We start from the raw sequence: 19292 nt of genomic DNA, 5'->3' as shown, positions 1-19292 counted from the left end.
CAGTTCAGTTTTGTACTCTTTCCCAGAAGCTCCAGACAAGTGGACATTGTGGACTGGATCTGAAGAGTGTGATACTGACATCGGCTTCCTTGACTAAGTGACGATTGAGCTCGAACACATCTTCCAACAGCGGACCCGACAGTTTTGCTTTCAGCAATAGAATTATCATTAAACCGCCCGCATGTTATCAGAAATGAGAGGGACACTGTAACTTGATAATGCCCTCATATTGCTTGACGAGGGGCCATTATCACGCCCGTTGTTAGGTGACGTCTTAGGGTACAGAAAATGTCGTCACGTATTATAGTGACGTCATCTGGTTTGTTCTATGACGTTTCCATATTTGTAAAATGTGGTCAGTGGCATTCGTGTTGATTGCAGTAAATGTTTCAAAACCGATGTTGTTGTTTCTTTTTATTTGATAACAAATTCCATCCATTTTAGCTATAATAACGGTAAAGCTATTTTTCAGGGCATTATCATTTGCAGAAGCCCTCGGTCTTTTCAACTGCCCTCCTTCGTCGGGCAGTTAATAGAAGACCTCGGACTTCTGCAAATGATAATGCCCTGAAAAACAGCGTTACCCTTATAATAGTGACGTCATCTGGTTTCCATATTTGTAAAAATGTATCAGTGACATGTTTAGTAGATGTTTCAAAACCAATATTTGTTGTTTATTTTTATTTGATAACAAATTCTATCCATTTTAGCGGTAACGCTATTTTTCCTTCGTGGGGCAGTTAATGGAAGACCTCGGCTTCGGAAAATGATACTGCCCTGAAAAACAGCTTTATCCTTATATTGATGCATTCAGTACATAATATAAGGGCAACGCTATTTGTCCAGGGCATTATCACTTGCAGAAGCCCCAGGTCTTCTATCAACTGCCCGACGAAGGAAGGCAGTTGAAAAGACCGAGGGCTTCTGCAAATGATAATGCCCTAAAAAAATAGCGTTACCATTATTATAGCTAAAATGGACAGAATATGTCTTCAAATAAAAAGAAACAATATCGGTTTTGAAACATTTACTGCAATCAACACGAATATCACTGACCCACTTTTACAGATATGGTGAGGTGAGGTGAAATTGGGCTTATGTCGCATCCAAGATTATTGCACTTATATAGCGACGTGCATGCACGTGTATGTATGTGTGTGGCTGCTTGTACTTGTCCAGACTGATGCCGATTTATAGTGCTAGCTCACTGAGATACCATGCCGCAGTTTAACATGAATACCCCACTCAGACACAGTATACTGACTCCGAGCCGACCAGTCCTTGTTTTAGCCCTTTAATGCCGAGCCCCAGACAGGGTAATAACAAGTACAAACTTTTAACGTCTTTTGGTATGACGCGGCCGGGGATCGAACCCCGGACCTTCCTCTCTCCGGGCGGATGCTCTACCACTAGAACACGGAGGCGATCTTTTACAGATATGGAAACGTCATAGAACAAACCAGATGACATCACTATTGAACGTGACGTCATCTATCCCTACCCTATGACGTCACCTAACATAATGGCCCATCGTCAAGCAATATGAGGGCATTATCTAGTTACAGTTGGCCCCCTCATTTTTTAAAACATGCGGGCGGTTTAATGATAATTCTATCCATTTTAGCTATAGTGTGCACTAATCCAAACTCTAATACAAATATTAAAGTTTTCCTATTTCTATTATGCCTTGACATTTGGTTCTCAAAGTGTCTCAGTATTGATTTGACAAACTAAATTGAAGAGGAAATAATCAATTCAAAATATGAAAAAGACTCAAAAAGATGTCTACAAAATGTTTATTTGACTATGTGTTCATTGGTACATGAAAAATGGTGTTTTTATCACAAGCTTGCATAGTCCTCAGTCGCTAGTGTATGCATGATAAATAAGTGTACATAATATCTATATTACATATATACAATAACAAACACAGCATCCACCTGCTCCAAGCCTCTGGAATATGCACTCGCAGGGCCAAGACAGTTAACTTCCTAACTCTCCAAACCAAATGTTATATAATGGACTCTTGAACTCTTCAGTATTGGGAAAACACCCCTGTGAGTGAGTGAGTGAGTGAGTGAGTGTCGGGTTTAAACGCGGCTTTCAACAGTATTCCAGTTATATCAGGGCGTGTCAGCTTCATGTGGGTGGAATGCCCGAAGTGATGCACGTCTCAGACATTTAGCTTTTGGGCAAACTCACAACGGGTTTGGTGCTGACAAACCTGGAAACATAATTGGGAGGAAATAGAATTCAAAGCCATGATCACGAGTTTCTGGCGTGCCCAATGGACGTAACGCTGCAGTGTATTGTGGCGCCTTGGATGACTGAACCCCAGTGCCTGCTCAGAACAAGCAATTACCAAATAAAAATAATAGTTTGAAAAATATAACGTGCTATTCATTTCATTTTTTTTTAAACTGTGCTAGCCTGACGGTTAAAATGAATTCAGAACAACCAACACAATGACATAATCTGTTTTCACAGAAAATAGCCACTCCCCCCTGTGTAAATAAGCAGCAGGTAAACTGTATTAGGAAGGTGATACAACAAAAACTCATAACTTGAACCAATACCATGGGGCACACAGTAAGCTGCCAGAGTAAACAGATAAATGAGGTGAAAATAAGGACGCGAGTGACAGAGAACTGCAATGAAGTGTGAGATACTGTCGGAGATTCAGAAGGTAAAGGCAAGAAAATGCAAAGATGCGAGATCTGAGAGACAGAAGTGAGAACAGATATTTCATGTCATATAAACAGTTCAATACAACCTGGCTACTTTTGCCCTGAAACAAGAGAATAAGTGCCAATATTGTTGACAAGCATGTCAACAGATTCTTGGTTTAAACCAGGAGGGTGTGAATTGACACAACCACAGCCGGACACGGTACATGTAGATAACTGAATCATAGCTTGACTACCATATCCCTTGTCTCAAGGGGAGCTCCACCATATCTTCGTCATTACGCCTACCTCAAATATAAGGACATATTTATCAAGCTTTATGTGGGCTGTTTTATCCACCTCAATTTCAAGCAGATGGTGACAAAAGAACTTCGGTAGGAATCTGACTATTGCAACCTGTGTGTGTCAATCATATACTACTCAAAACAAGTTAAAGAACACCCACAATTGGAATACCCACCAGCAATGACAGATTATTCCACTCAGCAATATTCCAGCTGTAAATAATCAAGTCTGGACCAGACAATCCAGTGATTGACATCATGAGCATCGATCCACGCAATTGGGATACGATGACCTGCTCCAACCAAGTCAGCAAGCCTGACCACCCGATCCCGTTAGTCGCCTCTTACAACAAGCATAGTCACCTTTTATTTGAAAAATGAGGTGTTAGGTAACTTCTTTTGAGTAACATGTTACTGAAAGGAATAACCAGGGCATTTGAAAGTAACGACACAGCTCTAATGTGAGTTCATATCGAAAATACGAAATCATATCTTACCCACGAACTGTAAGGCTAAAAAAAAAATAGTCTTGGTTCTCAGTGACCACCCACATCATCATCAAGTCTGCCACACATTTTGTTTTTATTTCCATTTTAAATTAAATATTCTGTGTCTCAAACACACGACCCCAGCATATGGTTACATACTAGCTTGAACAACCCCCCAACAAAAACACACTGCCTGCCTGTGTGCACTATATTCTCAAAAGCCATTGCCTGAGAACCAATTCTTTCATTTTTTTTAAGTCTAAAACATACTTTACCAAGTTCAATATTATATTTGAATAAATGGCCACGGCAATATAAACCAGCTGTCCCATATGAGAACTGGATTAGAAGCAAGATCCACTTAACATTCCTTTCGTCCCCGATGATCCAGTGTAACACATCTCCATTATGTCATTGTATAAACTGTATTTCCACAACTAAATGCCGGGTCTTGATTAAACGCTGTGCAGCTTTTATTACCAGAATTTCTGAAGAAAGTAATCTGCACTACATTGCAATTTTTGCTACATATCTCAGCAGATGACTTAAGGTGTTCATATACCCATGTGGGGAATCAAACTTGGTCTTGGTTAGCAAACACTGACCACCTGGACCACTGGACCACCTAGACACGTCACTCAGCATAAACTCTAGCCACGTCCAGAATGAGAAGATCCCTTGAGTATTTTGTCAGTTTTGATTAATCCCATTGGGCTGTTAGAGTGAGTGAGTTTGTTGGGTTTAATGCCGCTTTGAACAGTATTCCAGTTATATCACGGTGTATCAGCTTGATGTGAGAGGAAAGCCCGAAGTGATGCAGGTCTCGGACATTTACCACTTCAGTGAAACCCACGAGCATGGTAGCTCACAAATGTAGAAACATAATCTAGGCGGACCGGGATTCGAAACACAATCATAAGTTTCTGGCGTGCTGAGGACGCAACTCTGCACAGAGAATTGCAATGCCTTAAACAACTGAGCCCCCTATGCCCCGAAAGGCTCTTAGAAGACAGGATTGACCTGACAAGAAAAAGAAAAAAAACCAGAGGAAATGATTGAGAAGTGCTCTCTGAAACTACTATTGCCAGCTATTCCAGCTATGCAAGTATGAAAGACGGAGAAGTCGACTTATGCCTAAATTATACACATGATTATACAACATAACTATTCTCATATACACACTAGATGAAAGCATCGCTAAAACTGATATGTCAGTATACATACATGTGTCGCTGCACCCACCTGGTACTTCAATACATGAGGATGTTACAAATACGCTGGCCCACTGGACAAATACTAGCAACAATCAAGAAGGACCAGTAATTTCAGAATCAAGTGGTCCAACAATGAAAGTGCGAAATGTCAGTCTTTTTATATGGTTTGCTTTCAACAGAATACAAAAAACTGCAATATTTGTAGCAGGTGCAACTGTTTAAAAATGATGTTTCGCGGTTGTCAAGCAAGTTTCTGTGTAAGAAACTTTCCATGGACATGTTCTTTTGACTTATTATTTTACATTTTCTGAATACTGACAGCAAACTCCTTGTTGCAAAGGATTTAGCCAATAGATGACAATATTTCAATCAGGCGATCCATTCCACAAAGCGATCTTAGCACTAAGACAATTGTAACTCCATTAATCAACACAGTCATAGTGCCGAGATCGCTTTGTGGACCAGCACTGGAGACTAAAAAAGAGATATCAGATTTTTTAATGACAACTATACGTCTCAGGATGAAGCAAACCACATTTAAGAAAAAGAAAGTGATACACAGATTGGAGGATAGGTCTGTTGAACTGTCCACCATCACTTCATTTCAAGCCTTTGCAAAACGCAATTGTTCACACACGCTACTTCACCTTCTTGTACACAAAGTCATTGTTAGTTACAGTATGTTTCTTGTCATCTGTAACCCGTCTCAATTTGGTACAGCGAAGTGATGCTGATGTGACGATAGATATCACTCATCGAAAAGTACCAGGTAATTGTCAGATGAGGGATGTAAGGGTTCCAAGCAGTCACAATGCATAACAATCTAAAAATAACACTCGTTGACACGGCGTGTTGTGTTGGTTTCTAAGCACATTTGTTATCAATTGAAACCATCCCAATATCCACTTCACAGCCATGTGCCTGAAGCAGAGGTAGGCAATATTGTTCAACCTCAGCGGAGAAACTCACGCAAAACACGAGTTCACAACTTATCACACAGCCGACGCTTTGGTTCGCCTGAAACAGAGAAAGATTCATCAGGCATACTTTAAATGTGTTACAAATGTGAAAAGTTTTTTCATTAAAATCAGATGTTTGTGTTTGCTACCACTAGACAAAGATATCCGGACATCCCATTACGTCACAACCTTTCACGGCCCAGGGGAGTACTTCCATACAATCATGTTTGGCCAAAACAAATGTTAAAGGACTATTGTTCCAACTTCATGGTAGAATCTATCTATGATTGTTTGTTGTTTAACGTCTCACTCAGCAATATTCCAGCTATGTGACGGTGGTCTGTAAATAATCGAGTCTGGTCCAGACTTTTTGGTCCCCAAAAAAGGAAGCAAATCTGCACAGCAAATTCGTCATTAACATGACTGGGCCGCCTCTGCCATGAGAATGTGGTGGCACATGGTCCTTTGGTTGCTGAGCTGAGAATGACAATCGACGGGGAATACTGTTGCACTTTGAGCATGCTTTAGGGTGTGGAATTTTAATACGCAAATTATTATGCAAGTATTTTGAAGTGTGAATGAAGCACTACTCACTGGCTTGGCGGTAGAAGACACATGGTTGACAAACCAAAGTTTGACATCATGACATGCATCAACCAAGTCAGCAAGCCTGACCACGCAATCCAGTTAGTCGCCTCTTACGACAAGGATAGTCACTTTTTACGGCAAGCATAGGTTGCTGAAGACCTATTCTATCGCAGATCTTCACGGGTCAATCCATCTATGAGATATCCCATGACCCACCATGAACTTTTTACCATATGTTTGTACAGTCTTTACTCTTCACTTCCATCTAAGAAAATCAGCTTAAGCCGAAGACATTTTAGCCATACATTCATACAGTGATGTTGTCAGGTTCAAAACATGCATTACATGAAAAGAACAAAGTCTACTTATCATTCATGTCAACATATCTGACAACTTTCATAAATATAAGGCCTTTTAAGGATCAGACTGCCACTTTCTAGACCTCGTCCATCCTCTGCGATCTTTGTACCAGGTACAGCGACCACACCAAACTCATGTATGTGATTCATTGTACTTACTTTCCGTGCCCCTCAAGGGCTATATTGCACCGTGTTTCGGTGTCCGTCCAGTCCCCGTCAAAGTCCTGAGGCTGCGGACATGAGCTCCTCCTCTTCCTTGTCCCCGGTGCAGTGTGACGTAACGTCTCCACATCGTTGAACACAACAGCCGTACCCCCTCCGGCAGTCGGCATCACCGTACCCTGAAAAACAACAGAAAATTAGCACCCTACCATGAATTTGGACAAAGACTCAATTCAGAGGTTTCAAATCACAATAACCACCACTGAGTGTAACAGCTGATTTGACAACCGCATCACCCTACCCTGGGAAAAAGCAGTAAATAAATAAACATGCTGGGAAAAGAGTTTTTTGGTTTCATAATGGTTAAATTTCTTGGACACTGACTCAGCGTCATTCAAAATGTCCTGAAGATATTTGTTCAATTTAGTAATCATATGGAAGAGTGTCCTGTCAAAACGTGACACAATCATGAAAATGTCCTGATGCTCTTTGCCTCTTGCAAAATCACTGACTTTTGTTTACATATATATATAAAGTAAGATGACAAAGTTTTGGAGATGCACCCACCTTGACCAGCTTCGTGGCCATCTCTCCCTCCGAGTCCATCTCGTGTGTGGTCAGCACATATTTCGACGCCTCCTTTGTGTCCTTCAACTCCAGCTTGGACACTGACCTCTTCTTCCCCATCTTCGGTTGAAGCACCGAATCTAGAAGACAGTAGCACTGATTACATGCATGGTTTATAATTCCTCATTGAACAGTATTTCAGTTACAACATCAGGTGAGGTCAGGTGAGGTCTGGTGAGGTCAGGTGAAATGGGGTTGATCACAGTTAATGGCATTCAAGATCACTGCACTTATATAGCCGCATGCATGTGTGTGGCTGCTTGTACTAGCCCAGACTTTTGGCGTGACTATCAAACACTTGGTCTTTGGTTCTCTGGACTCTAGATCTGTTTTCTCAAACAGACTTACCCATCTCAACATCTCCATTCGGTCTGTGGTCCAACCACACTTCTGCGTTAGAGGACGACTTAGATCTCCGATGATTCCGTGTGTTGTATGCCGGTGGCCGCTGGAGCAAACAAAGTGACAGACATCTAGTGAGTGAGTGAGTGAGTTGGGTGTAGGGGAGCTTTTAACAGTATACTAGTCATATCACGGCGTGTCAGCTTAATGTGGGAGAAAACCCATGAGCATGGTTTGGTGTGGCATGGTGCTGACAAACCTAGAAACATAATTGGGGTGAATGGGATTCGAACCCACAATCATAGGTTTCTGGCGTGCACAAGGGATGCAACTCTGCACAGCGAATCGCGGCACCTCAGACGACTGGGCCACCCATGCCACTGTGAAGGCAGTAAAACTACTGTTGTGTCATAGTTATGTTATTAATAAAAGGGGGACACGGGTGGCCCTGTTAACATACGAAAAAAATACCCGAAAAAAACAAAGATTCTTGTATGCCTCAGGGAAGAAAATCTGCACAGCAAATTCGTCATTTACATGACTGGGCCGCCTCTGCCATGAGAATGTGGTGGCACGTGGTCCTTTGGTTGTATACTCCCCAGGGAGCTGAGAATGACAATCGAGGGCACAGGAACTTTTGACGGTATTACTGTTGCACTTTAGGGTGTGGATTATATATATGCAAATTATTATGCAAGTATTTTGAAGTGTGAATGAAGCACTACTCACTGGCTTGGCGGTAGAAGACACATGGTTGAGGTTGTACATGGATTTAGCTGACCCTACTCCAGCCGCTGTGGCCCTGGTCATCCGCCCAGTGCCCCCCACGCCAACCCGCGACACGTCTGTGTCTGACCTGGCCGGAGTGATGTAGCCAGGGGTGGTGTACGTGCGGGGTTTGGGCGCCGGGCGACGAGGCGTCACCATGGGTTTACTGTTCTGGTTGACTATGTTCTCCAGCATCTTCAGTTTGCGATCTCGTTCCTGGATCTCTGCTCCTGCCTGGACCGCAACCTTCCTTCTCTCCTTTTCCTGGAATGAGTGAGTGAGTGAGTGAGTGAGTGAGTGAGTGAGTGAGTGAGTGAGTGAGAGAGACAGTGAGTGGGTGAGTGAGTGAGTGAGTGAGTGAGTGAGTGAGTGAGTGAGTGAGTGAGTGAGTGAATCACTGATGGAAACAAGTGCACACATTCTGATCGTTGCTTCGTGAAAAATCAAATATGCTGTGTAGAAAAACAACACATTTGCTACTTATTAACTACAAGGGCAAACATATGAGGGTTCATATCACATCACAGGAAAACAGTGTATTGTTTCCGTCATCAAGACAGCATTGTTGATGGCATTCAAATCGTATTGTGACGTGAGGTCGGAATGACGTCACACTAGAAACAACGTCATTCATTGCTGTCCTTACAGGTAAACACTAAAATTTGTCTCTGTCTGTAGACATCTTCAGTAATAAATAACATTATCCGTGTTCCTGTAATACTATGTTTACGACACTCGTGCCTAAATGCCGGAATTTAGACACTCGTGTCGTAAACATAGTATGACATGAACACGAATATAATATCCTCTATATAAGACATTTGCAATAAAAAGATGGCATGTTCAATATTGGTTGGTTGGTTGGTTTGTTGTTTAACGCCGCACTCAGCAATATTTCAGCTATATGACGGCGGTCTGTAATATTGAGTCTGGACCAGACAATCCAGTGATTGACATCATGAGCATCGATCCAGGCAATTGGGATCGATGACATGTATCAACCAAGTCAGCGAGCCTGATCACCCGATCCCGTCAGTCGCCTTTTACGACAAGCATAGTCGCCTTTTACGGCAAGTATGGGTTGCTAAAGACCTATTCTACACCGGAATCTTCACGGGTCTCATGTTCAATTTGGCCACCATGACGGCCATGTTAGAATCACATCAGACTTCAGTGAGAACGTTTTAGAGACACCATATCTGGTATCACTTATCACGACATTTGCAATAAAAAGATGACATTCTCAAGGTATGAAAGCTCAGGCCAATCAGTGGTTGATAGCATGAGCACCGATCAAACGCCATTGGGCAGGACACAGATTATAGCCTCTAGATCCCCATAAGGCACTGTGAGCCCATTTCACACCGGGAATCCCCTTGTGGGGATCTCAAGTTGGAATTGGTCCGCAGCAAAAAAAGCTGGTCATACGTGGGTACCAAATGAATCGGGTGGTCAGGTTCAGGGAATTGGTCAATTGCATGTCATTGTACCTGGAAAGAATGAATCTTTGCTCACAATATTAATCATCAGATTATTTTACAGACTCTCACTGGTTGAAAAAACATGATTAATGATTGGATGATCCTGACCGATTTGAAACAGAAATAAATCATTCATTTTGTTGTTTCTTAATCTTACATCTACAAAACTACACCCTAGCCAACAAAAACAAACACAACTTCTTACTTCAGCACTTAGTGTTTAAAAAAGACACTGGCCTCATCTGATCACCGTCTTGTGTTCTATTATGGAAAGTGTGTTGGGTTCCTTGGTTGTTTGGACCTTTCGATCAATCTTCGATTATTTCAGTTAATCTGAGTACAACCAACAACAAACGAATACTGGGAATCCCGACAGGATGCTAATCTCCAACCCCTGCACATTGTACCCACCATGTTCTTCTCCCACTGCTGGCTGTGCATGTCCAGACGGTTGCGGAAGTCGCTCTTCATCTTCTCCTTCTCCGTCTTCTCCACCTGTATCTTCCAGTTCTTGTCCTGCAGCTGAAACAACATCAGAGCGACATGTTACCCATAGAGGCATGGATACAGGTGAGGGGAGACGAAACGGGGTACGAGATTACTGCAGTTATATAGCAACGTGCATGTGTGTGGATGTGGCTGCTTGTACGAGACTGGGCTAATGAGATTTATAGTGCTGGCCCATTGGGATACCATGCCAAGTTTAAAATGGATACTGCAGGGTTAGAACTCACCTCAAAACCTTTACTAGACCGGGTAAAGATAAAATACCCTTGTAATGTTAAAGCAATGAGGTAATTGGGAAGCTAGCAGCCCAGTGTTAATTTCTTACCATGTATGATACCCCAGTCGGACCCAGTATACTGACTCCAAGCCGACCAGTCCTTGTTTTAGCCCCTTAATGACCAGGGGGTCGTTGTACAAAGCGATCTTAGCGCTAAGGTGATCGTAACTCCCATACCAGACTTACGACAGTCGTAGCGCTAAGGTTGTTTGGTACAACGGCACCCAGGGCCTGACAGAGTACCCATCTTTTAACATCTTTTGGGATGACACGGTCGGGGATCATAACACCAACCTTCCGCTCTCCTTGATCACAGAGGCAGTCAACACTTATGATAGCTATTGTGAGGTGAGGTGCAATGGAGTTTAAAGTCGTGACCAAGATTATTGCACTTATATAGCGTGTGTGTGTGTGTGGCTGCTTGTACTAGTCCGGGCTGATGCCGATTTATAGTGCTAGCCCACTGAGATACCATGCCGCAGTTTAACATGAATATCCCCTCAAACACTATACTGATTCCAAGCAGACCAGTCCTTGTTTTAGCCCCTTAATGCCGAGCGCCAGACAGGGTAACAACAAGTACCATCTTTTAACATCTTTTGGTATGATGCGGCCAGGGATCAAACCCCGGACCTCTGGGCCACGAAGGCGGTCTAATAGCGATTGTGAGTGTGTGAGATCTGACCTTGAGTCCGAGTGTCTGGGACTCCCGCTCCAGGTCCTGGTTCCGGCGGGAGAGGTCGGTGTTCTTCTTCTCCAGCTGCCTGTTCTTGGTCTCAAGTTTCTGGAGGTCGCGGTCCTTCTTCGTCATCATCGTCTCCAACTCCTCCAGCCTCGTCTGCATCTCCGTGTACTCACGCTCCATCTCGACCAGCTCCGCACGGAAGTCATCCTCTACACAAACATCACTCAGTCAGTAGCCATTTCGTTTCCTAGTCCCAGTTTTTTTAATCCCAAATTGGGATTTAAGTGATGTTGGGATGTTTGTTGTTAACACTGCACTCGCAATATTCCAGCTGTATTTGACGGCGGTTTGTAAATAATCACCAGCACTGATCCACGCGCATGACAGGTTGCAAATTTGTGGTCAATTGTGTCACCAAGACAACATTCTATATTCAGACAAAAGCACATTAAGGCAGTAAAGAGAGAAATAAGGCATCAGCCAACTTAAAAATCTATGAGTGAGTGAGTGAGTTGGGTTTAATGCCGCTTTTAACAGTATTCCAGTTATATAACAGCATGTCAGCTTAATGTGGGAGGAAAGCCCGAAGTGATGCAGGTAACAGACGTTTACCACTTCGGTGAAACCCACGAGCATGGATATGGTGCTGACAAACCTAGAAACATAATCGGGACGAACCGTGATTCAAACCCACAATCATAGGTTTCTTGCGTGCCCAAGGGACGCAACCCTGCGCAGCGTATCACGGCGCCTTAGACGGCCACCTGTGCCCCCTAAAAATCTATGAACAAACTGGAGCTTTGTTATACTGCTAATGTTTGACTAACCCCTGCGTGTGAGGTCGAGGATGAGGGTGTGTCGGCGCTTGTACCGCTCCTCCAGGAAACAGCCCATGGTGAACAGTGTCTTGTCGTCCCCCGCGTGTAGCAGCTGAAACAGACAGGTGTCAAAGTACCGTCTCACAATGATGGTCGAGGAACTTGTTTCAGAAGATGAATAATAGCAGGGAAACAGATATTATTAGCTGAGTGTATTTTTGCATTGTAAATATCATAAATTAGGAATAAAAATTGTATGTGAGCCCAAGGACTCGCCGCTACGGATGTTGCTTAAATTGACCTGAATTATGACCGGTGCGCTGTGCATAGGACCACGTGCCATCACATAGATATATTTATCAGATCGTTAGAGTAGGTTTACCGAAATGCGAGCCCTGGAGATATAGAGGATGGATTGTACCAAGTTGCATTGTAATAAAAGGCTTTTTAAGCACTGTATCAGGTCTAATAACTGTTTACGAAAGCAATTTCTGTGTTAATTTGTGAAGGTGACATGTCTCCCGAATAAAAGCTAATGGAGATTGAAAACTCTTGATTAAACATCTAAACAGCCTGTAACTATGGCAACAGCAGTGACAACTTACCTCTGTAGGCGGGAATGAGGGTCCGAGACAGTAGTCCAGGGCTGGCAATGGGGCGGCCTCCACCTCTGTAATAGACAGTGTAAACCTACAGTAATGGCAGATAAGAGAGACTGCTGTTTTGTGCCACAGTCAGCAATTTTATTCCAGCTACCATATTCGCCATATTAAGCACCCCAGGCGTTGAGAAAACTGATCATCGTTGATGATGATCGGTCAATGTTTTCAGCCTTTTCTTTCATTGCTATGATATAACTATTTGTTTGTTTGTTTGTTGTTTGAGTGAGTGAGTGTGAGTGAGTTTGGTTTTACGCTGCTTTTAGCAATATTCCAGCAATATCACGGCGGGGGACACCAGAAATGGGCTTCACACATTGTACCCATGTCGGGAATTGAACCCAGGTCTTCAGCATGACGAGCGAACGCTTTAACCAATAGGCCACCCGACCGCCCCGTTTGTTGTTTGACGCCATGCTCAGCAGTATTATAGCTATATGGCAGTGGCCTGTAAATTATTGAGTCAGACGTTGTGACTGATATTGTGATCAAGGATCCATCCATCAATCAAGCAAGTCACCAAGTCTGACCACGAGATCCATTTGGTCGTCTCTACGGCCAGCCTAGTTTGGTGGGGACCACTTTTAACCCCGAATACCCACAGTGTTATGATGGAACTGAGTGTGCCTTGGATAAGATGAGCAAAACAATGACTAGATGTTCCCTCTTGTCTACCTGACATTTAGTTCATAATTTGGCGAGACATGAGGTTTGAGCCACTCCCGTTTTCTGTAGTCGACTCAAGGGAGGCAACTCCTTGCACGGAGTAGGGGTGTCCTAGATGATTGGGATACCAATTCTTTTGATGTTGCCTATGGCATCTTGGCATTGTGGCCACAAACGTAAAACTAAAAAAAGCAGTTAATTTCCTGCTGAAGCTCATCTGCCTAAGCTCATCTTCCAATGAGTTGGGTTTAACACCATTTTGAACAGTATTCAGTATATAATGGCATCAGTTAATGTTAGAACGTCCGAAGTGAGATGTGTTTCACACTGATGATACCAGCAAACCGCTAATGGCGTGGACAAAGCAAAGATGACAGTACAAATAGGCGTAGGGATTACAGACAAAAAAAATAACGGGTATCCCTGAAGTTGATATTTTGCTGTTTTTCTCACTTTTAGCTGCTTCCGCCTCTGCCATGGCATCCTTGAGTTGCTGGTTACGGACGCTGAACTGAACCTGCTGTTGCCTAGTAACCATCACTTCCTGTGCCATCTCCGCAAACTTCATTACATGCTGTTTGAATAAACCAGAGTTACCATTCATTATAATGTGATGTTCGGAACAGACAAACCAGTGGTTTCTTTGTTTCTTTATTGTATAAAGCATGCAATATTCCAGCTATATGATGGCAGTCTGTAAATATATCAATCTGGATCAGACAATCCAGAGATCGATATTGTGGAAAACAATCAACCAAGTGACAGTCCATTTGGTCGCCTCATATGACCAGCCTAGGTTGCCGGGGACCTACATTCTCACCAGGAATTCCCTCGGGGTACATTCTGTTATGATATCTAATAACGAATGTTATATTTGGGATTACGCTTTCTTAGTACAAGTACAAGTTCTAGAGTTTTGGGGGGTTGAGTCCCATCCGGGATTCGAACCACTCTCAGGTTGAGGCACCTAATTGCCAGCTGAGGCACCTAATCGCCAGCTGAGTGGCTAAGGCACCTAATCGCCCGCTAAGTGGCTGAGGCACCTAATCGCCAGCTGAGTGGCTGAGGCACCTAATCGCCCGCTAAGTGGCTGAGGCACCTAATCGCCAGCTGAGTGGCTGAGGCACCTAATCGCCCGCTAAGTGGCTGAGGCACCTAATCGCCCGCTAAGTGGCTGAGGCACCTAATCGCCCGCTAAGTGGCTAAGGCACCTAATCAACCGCTAAGTGGCTGAGGCACCTAATCGCCAGCTGGGTGGCTGAGGCACCTAATCGCCCGCTAAGTGGCTGAGGCACCTAATCGCCAGCTGAGTGGCTGAGGCACCTAATCGCCCGCTAAGTGGCTGAGGCACCTAATCGCCAGCTGAGTGGCTAAGGCACCTAATCGCCAGCTGGGTGGCTGAGGCACCTAATCGCCAGCTGGGTGGCTAAGGCACCTAATCGCCAGCTGGGTGGCTGAGGCACCTAATCGCCAGCTAAGTGGCTGAGGCACCTAATCGCCAGCTGAGTGGCTAAGGCACCTAATCACCCGCTAAGTGGCTGAGGCACCTAATCGCCAGCTGAGTGGCTGAGGCACCTAATCGCCAGCTAAGTGGCTGAGGCACCTAATCGCCAGCTGAGTGGCTAAGGCACCTAATCGCCAGCTGGGTGGCTGAGGCACCTAATCGCCAGCTGGGTGGCTGAGGCACCTAATCGCCAGCTGAGTGGCTGAGGCACCTTTTTTTCCAGCTGAGTGGCTGAGGCATTTAATCGCCAGCTGAGTGGCTGAGGCAGCTAATCGCCAGCTGAGTGGTTTGGGCACATAATCGCCCGCTAAGTGGCTGAGGCACCTAATCGCCAGCTGGGTGGCTGAGGCACCTAATCGCCAGCTGAGCGGCTGAGGCACCTAATCGCCAGCTGGGTGGCTGAGGCACCTAATCGCCAGCTGAGTGGCTGAGGCACCTAATCGCTAGCTGGGTCGCTGAGGCACCTAATCGCCCACTAAGTGGCTGAGGCACTTAATCGCCAGCTGGGTGGCTGAGGCACCTAATCGCCAGCTGAGCGGCTGAGGCACCTAATCGCCAGCTGGGTGGCTGAGGCACCTAATCGCCAGCTGAGTGGCTGAGGCACCTAATTGCCAGCTGGGTGGCTGAGGCACCTAATCGCCAGCTGGGTGGCTGAGGCACCTAATCGCCAGCTGAGTGGCTGAGGCATTTAATCGCCAGCTGAGTGGCTGAGGCACCTAATCGCCAGCTGGGTGGCTGAGGCACCTAATCGCCAGCTGAGTGGCTGAGGCATTTAATCGCCAGCTGAGTGGCTGAGGCACCTAATCGCCAGCTGAGGCACCTAATCGCCAGCTGAGTGGCTGAGGCACCTAATCGTCAGCTGGGTGGCTGAGGCACCTAATCGCCAGCTGAGTGGCTGAGGCACCTAATCGCCAGCTGAGTGGCTGAGGCACCTAATCGCCAGCTGAGTGGCTGAGGCACCTAATCGCCAGCTGAGCGGCTGAGGCACCTAATCGCCAGCTGAGCGGCTGAGGCACCTAATCGCCAGCTGAGTGGCTGAGGCACCTAATCGCCAGCTGAGTGGCTGAGGCACCTAATCGCCAGCTGAGGCACCTAATCGCCAGCTGAGTGGCTGAGGCACCTAATCGTCAGCTGGGTGGCTGAGGCACCTAATCGCCAGCTGAGTGGCTGAGGCACCTAATCACCAGCTAAGTGGCTGAGGCACCTAATCGCCAGCAGAGTGGTTTGGGCACATAATCACCAGCTGAGTGGCTGAGGCACCTAATCGCCAGCTAAGTGGCTGAGGCACCTAATCGCCAGCTGAGTGGTTTGGGCACATAATCACCAGCTGAGTGGCTGAGGCACCTCATCGCCAGCTGAGTGGCTGAGGCTCGGTGGCTGAGTGGGTAAGTTCGCTGACTTTGTGTGATGGCAACAGGATTCAACCCAAGAAAGTACTAGAATTTGTATTTTACTTAAAAAGTGTAATCCTAACAGTTGTTACTCCTGACCACTGTCTGAATAGCATTGTGTGTTGATATCCACTTAGGTGGAATAGAGTGACTGTGTGAGTTGGATTTGAACCTGTTTTCAGAAATATTCAATCAATATCATGGGAGACACATGCAGGTAATCGAACCCGGGTCTTCAGAGTGATGAGTGAACCTAGGATACCCCATTACTCCTTGAACTCTACATTACAATGTATGAAGGGCACACATGCTTACTATCGTTTCGTCGTATTCTTCAGCCTTGGGGTTGACACAGACGACCATCCGCACCTTGCCCTCCCCGTCAAAGTAGTTCTTGAACAAGTGGGTCACCTTCGAGTCCCTGTACGGCACCATCTGAAATACACAATATTCAATTTATTACAGCTTAAATGGTTAGAATTATCATTAAACCACCCTGATGCTATCAGAAATGAGCGGGCCACTGTAACTTGATAATGCCCTCATATTGCTGGACGACGGGCCATTATCACACCCGTTGTTAGGTGACGTCATGGGGATAGGGATAGGTGACATCACGTTTAATAGTGACATCATCTGGTTTGTTCTATGACGTTTCCATATTTGTAAAAGTGGGTCAGTGATATTCGTGTCGATTGCAGTAAATTTTTCTAAACCAACATTGTTGTTTCTTTTTATTTAATAACAAATTCTGTCCATTTTAGCTATACGCGTAACGGTAACGCTATATTTCAGGGCATTATCATTTGCAGAAGCCCTCGGTCTCTTCAACAGCCCTTCTTCGTCAGGCAGTTAATGGAAGACCTCGGGCTTCTGCAAATTATAATGCCCTGTAAAATAGGGTTACCCTTATAATATATGATGATCCACAACAAAAACCTGTGGGAAGGGATTATACAATCTCAGTGAAAGGAAAGGTGCCAACATTTCAACTTACACCTGCTAATCTAGCTAGGGATGGATCAAGTGTATTTCTTCTTGGGTAACTTAATTCAACATGGAACACATGAGCATCTTACCGAGTGCCCCCTGCACACTTGATTCAAAATTAAATTACTGTATTCGACGTAATAAGAGCCCTGCTCTAATAAGCGCCCACGGTGACATTTGCTGATATATTGGCTGGTGAACAATCCCAATTAGCACCCCTTCCGATTGATCAATGTACACAAGACTAATTTATTCGCATATAATACACACTCGTGTGTTATATGCACCCTTAATTATGGGCAATAAAATTCTGGAAAAACATATCTGTCGTACATAAACATTTCAGGCTGTCAGCATAACCATGAAATTTATCTTTCAACTCTGTTATTTTTTCACCAAAATAATATTCTAATAAGAGCCCCCTATTTCTAATTTTGAGAGCACCCTGGGCGCTTATTACGTCAAATACGGTACTATCCGTACACATACCTTGCTGGTCCCGTTGGTCTGATTCTCTCTCAGGGCCTCGATACAGTTTCTGAGCACCATTAAACTTTGGTTGATGTTCCCTGGAAACAAGACAAGCAGAAAGTGGAAATATATTACGGGAGCAAAGAGGTATGATTTCATTCTGTTTTACCACCTGCACCAGGTGCAACCAAATTGGTTGGTGTGGTTGATTTGTTTGTTGCTTAACACCGCACTCAGCAATATTCCACCTATATGATGGCGTTCTATAAATAATCAAGTCTGGACCAGACAATCCAGTGATTGATATCATGAGCATCGATCCACACAATTGGGATTGATGACATGCATCAACCAAGTCAGCGAGCCTGACCACCTGATCTTGTTAGTCACCTCTTTCGACAATCATTGTTGCCTTTACGGCAAGCATGGGTTGCTGAAGATCTATTCTACCCTGGATCTTCACGGGTCTTCAACCAAGTGAATTAATTAGGTTGCACAAATTTAATATTAGCTGCATTCTATCTATCTCTATTCTATCACAAATTGAAACACTCTACAGTCAAGTCCTGTTAATCCAACATGGTTGGTTGCATACGATTGTCAGATATATGAAATGTAGTATCAATGTTCATGATCCTGTTTTGTTTATTCAAAACATTAATTGTTTATTGTTAAGCAAGTTAAGCACTAGTTATTGCACTAGCAGTGTTTAGACTGCACTGGTGTAGCTTGGATATAGCGAAATCAGTGCATTTTCTTAAGGTGAGCTCAAAAAGATTAAGAAATAATGGCTAATAAAGAAATTAGTACACTTGCAAGTGTCATACTGATTCTATGAAACAAGTGTGAAAATGCATGTATTACCCTCATTCGGGAAATAGAAGAATTCTGACACTGGTTTCGTAAAATCTGTATGACCATGTCTCGTATAATAATCTCTATTTTCAAGGCCTCTTAAGGCTGACTTCAAACTAAGTCCTTCTCCAAGACTTTGAGACCCTGGGAGACATACCTGCTTCCTTCAGTCTCTCCCCCGAGTTCTTCGTCCTGTTTGTTCTCTCACTCCCCGCCAGGTCGACCAGCGACAGCTGACTCACAACCACGTACTCCGGGTCCTGCAACAGTGTCAGGGAGTCAGGGGCGTACCACATGTAAACTAGTGTGTCCGATACGCATACAGCCTGAGAATGTATGCATGCTTACAAGTTATGCGTGTGATGAGGGGGCAAAACAAAATCATGGGTTTGATGTGAGTTGCAGCAGTATCATGGCGGGGGACACCAGAAATGGGCTTCACACATTGTACCAATGTTGGGAATCGAACCCGGGTCTTTGGCGTGACGAGCGAACGCTTTAACCACTTGG

The 19292-nt window shown here is 44.4% G+C and overlaps 1 protein-coding gene across 8 annotated transcripts in view; it reads right to left on the bottom strand.

The window, feature by feature from the left end:
- Positions 1-1780: 1780 nt before the first annotated feature.
- Positions 1781-19292, bottom strand: part of LOC124131277 (kinesin-like protein KIF23) — a 36071-nt gene continuing 18559 nt past the window's right edge. For all 8 annotated transcript variants that reach the window (XM_046494437.2, XM_046494438.2, XM_046494439.2 and 5 more), the window contains 13 exons: positions 18940-19042; positions 17946-18025; positions 16782-16901; positions 14025-14145; positions 12852-12916; positions 12256-12358; positions 11429-11637; positions 10371-10481; positions 8440-8742; positions 7717-7816; positions 7309-7448; positions 6739-6920; positions 1781-5690 (listed from right to left, as the gene is read on the bottom strand). In XM_046494437.2, coding sequence (XP_046350393.2) covers positions 5666-5690; positions 6739-6920; positions 7309-7448; positions 7717-7816; positions 8440-8742; positions 10371-10481; positions 11429-11637; positions 12256-12358; positions 12852-12916; positions 14025-14145; positions 16782-16901; positions 17946-18025; positions 18940-19042 — 1662 coding nt within the window. In that variant the 3' untranslated portion in view covers positions 1781-5665. The remainder of the gene's footprint in view (positions 5691-6738; positions 6921-7308; positions 7449-7716; positions 7817-8439; positions 8743-10370; positions 10482-11428; positions 11638-12255; positions 12359-12851; positions 12917-14024; positions 14146-16781; positions 16902-17945; positions 18026-18939; positions 19043-19292) is intronic.

This window comes from Haliotis rufescens, unplaced genomic scaffold, assembly GCF_023055435.1.
Source record: "Haliotis rufescens isolate VD_foot unplaced genomic scaffold, xgHalRufe1.0.p SCAF_14, whole genome shotgun sequence".
Lineage (NCBI taxonomy): Eukaryota > Metazoa > Mollusca > Gastropoda > Lepetellida > Haliotidae > Haliotis > Haliotis rufescens.
This window is presented reverse-complemented; position numbering and strand designations above follow the sequence as displayed.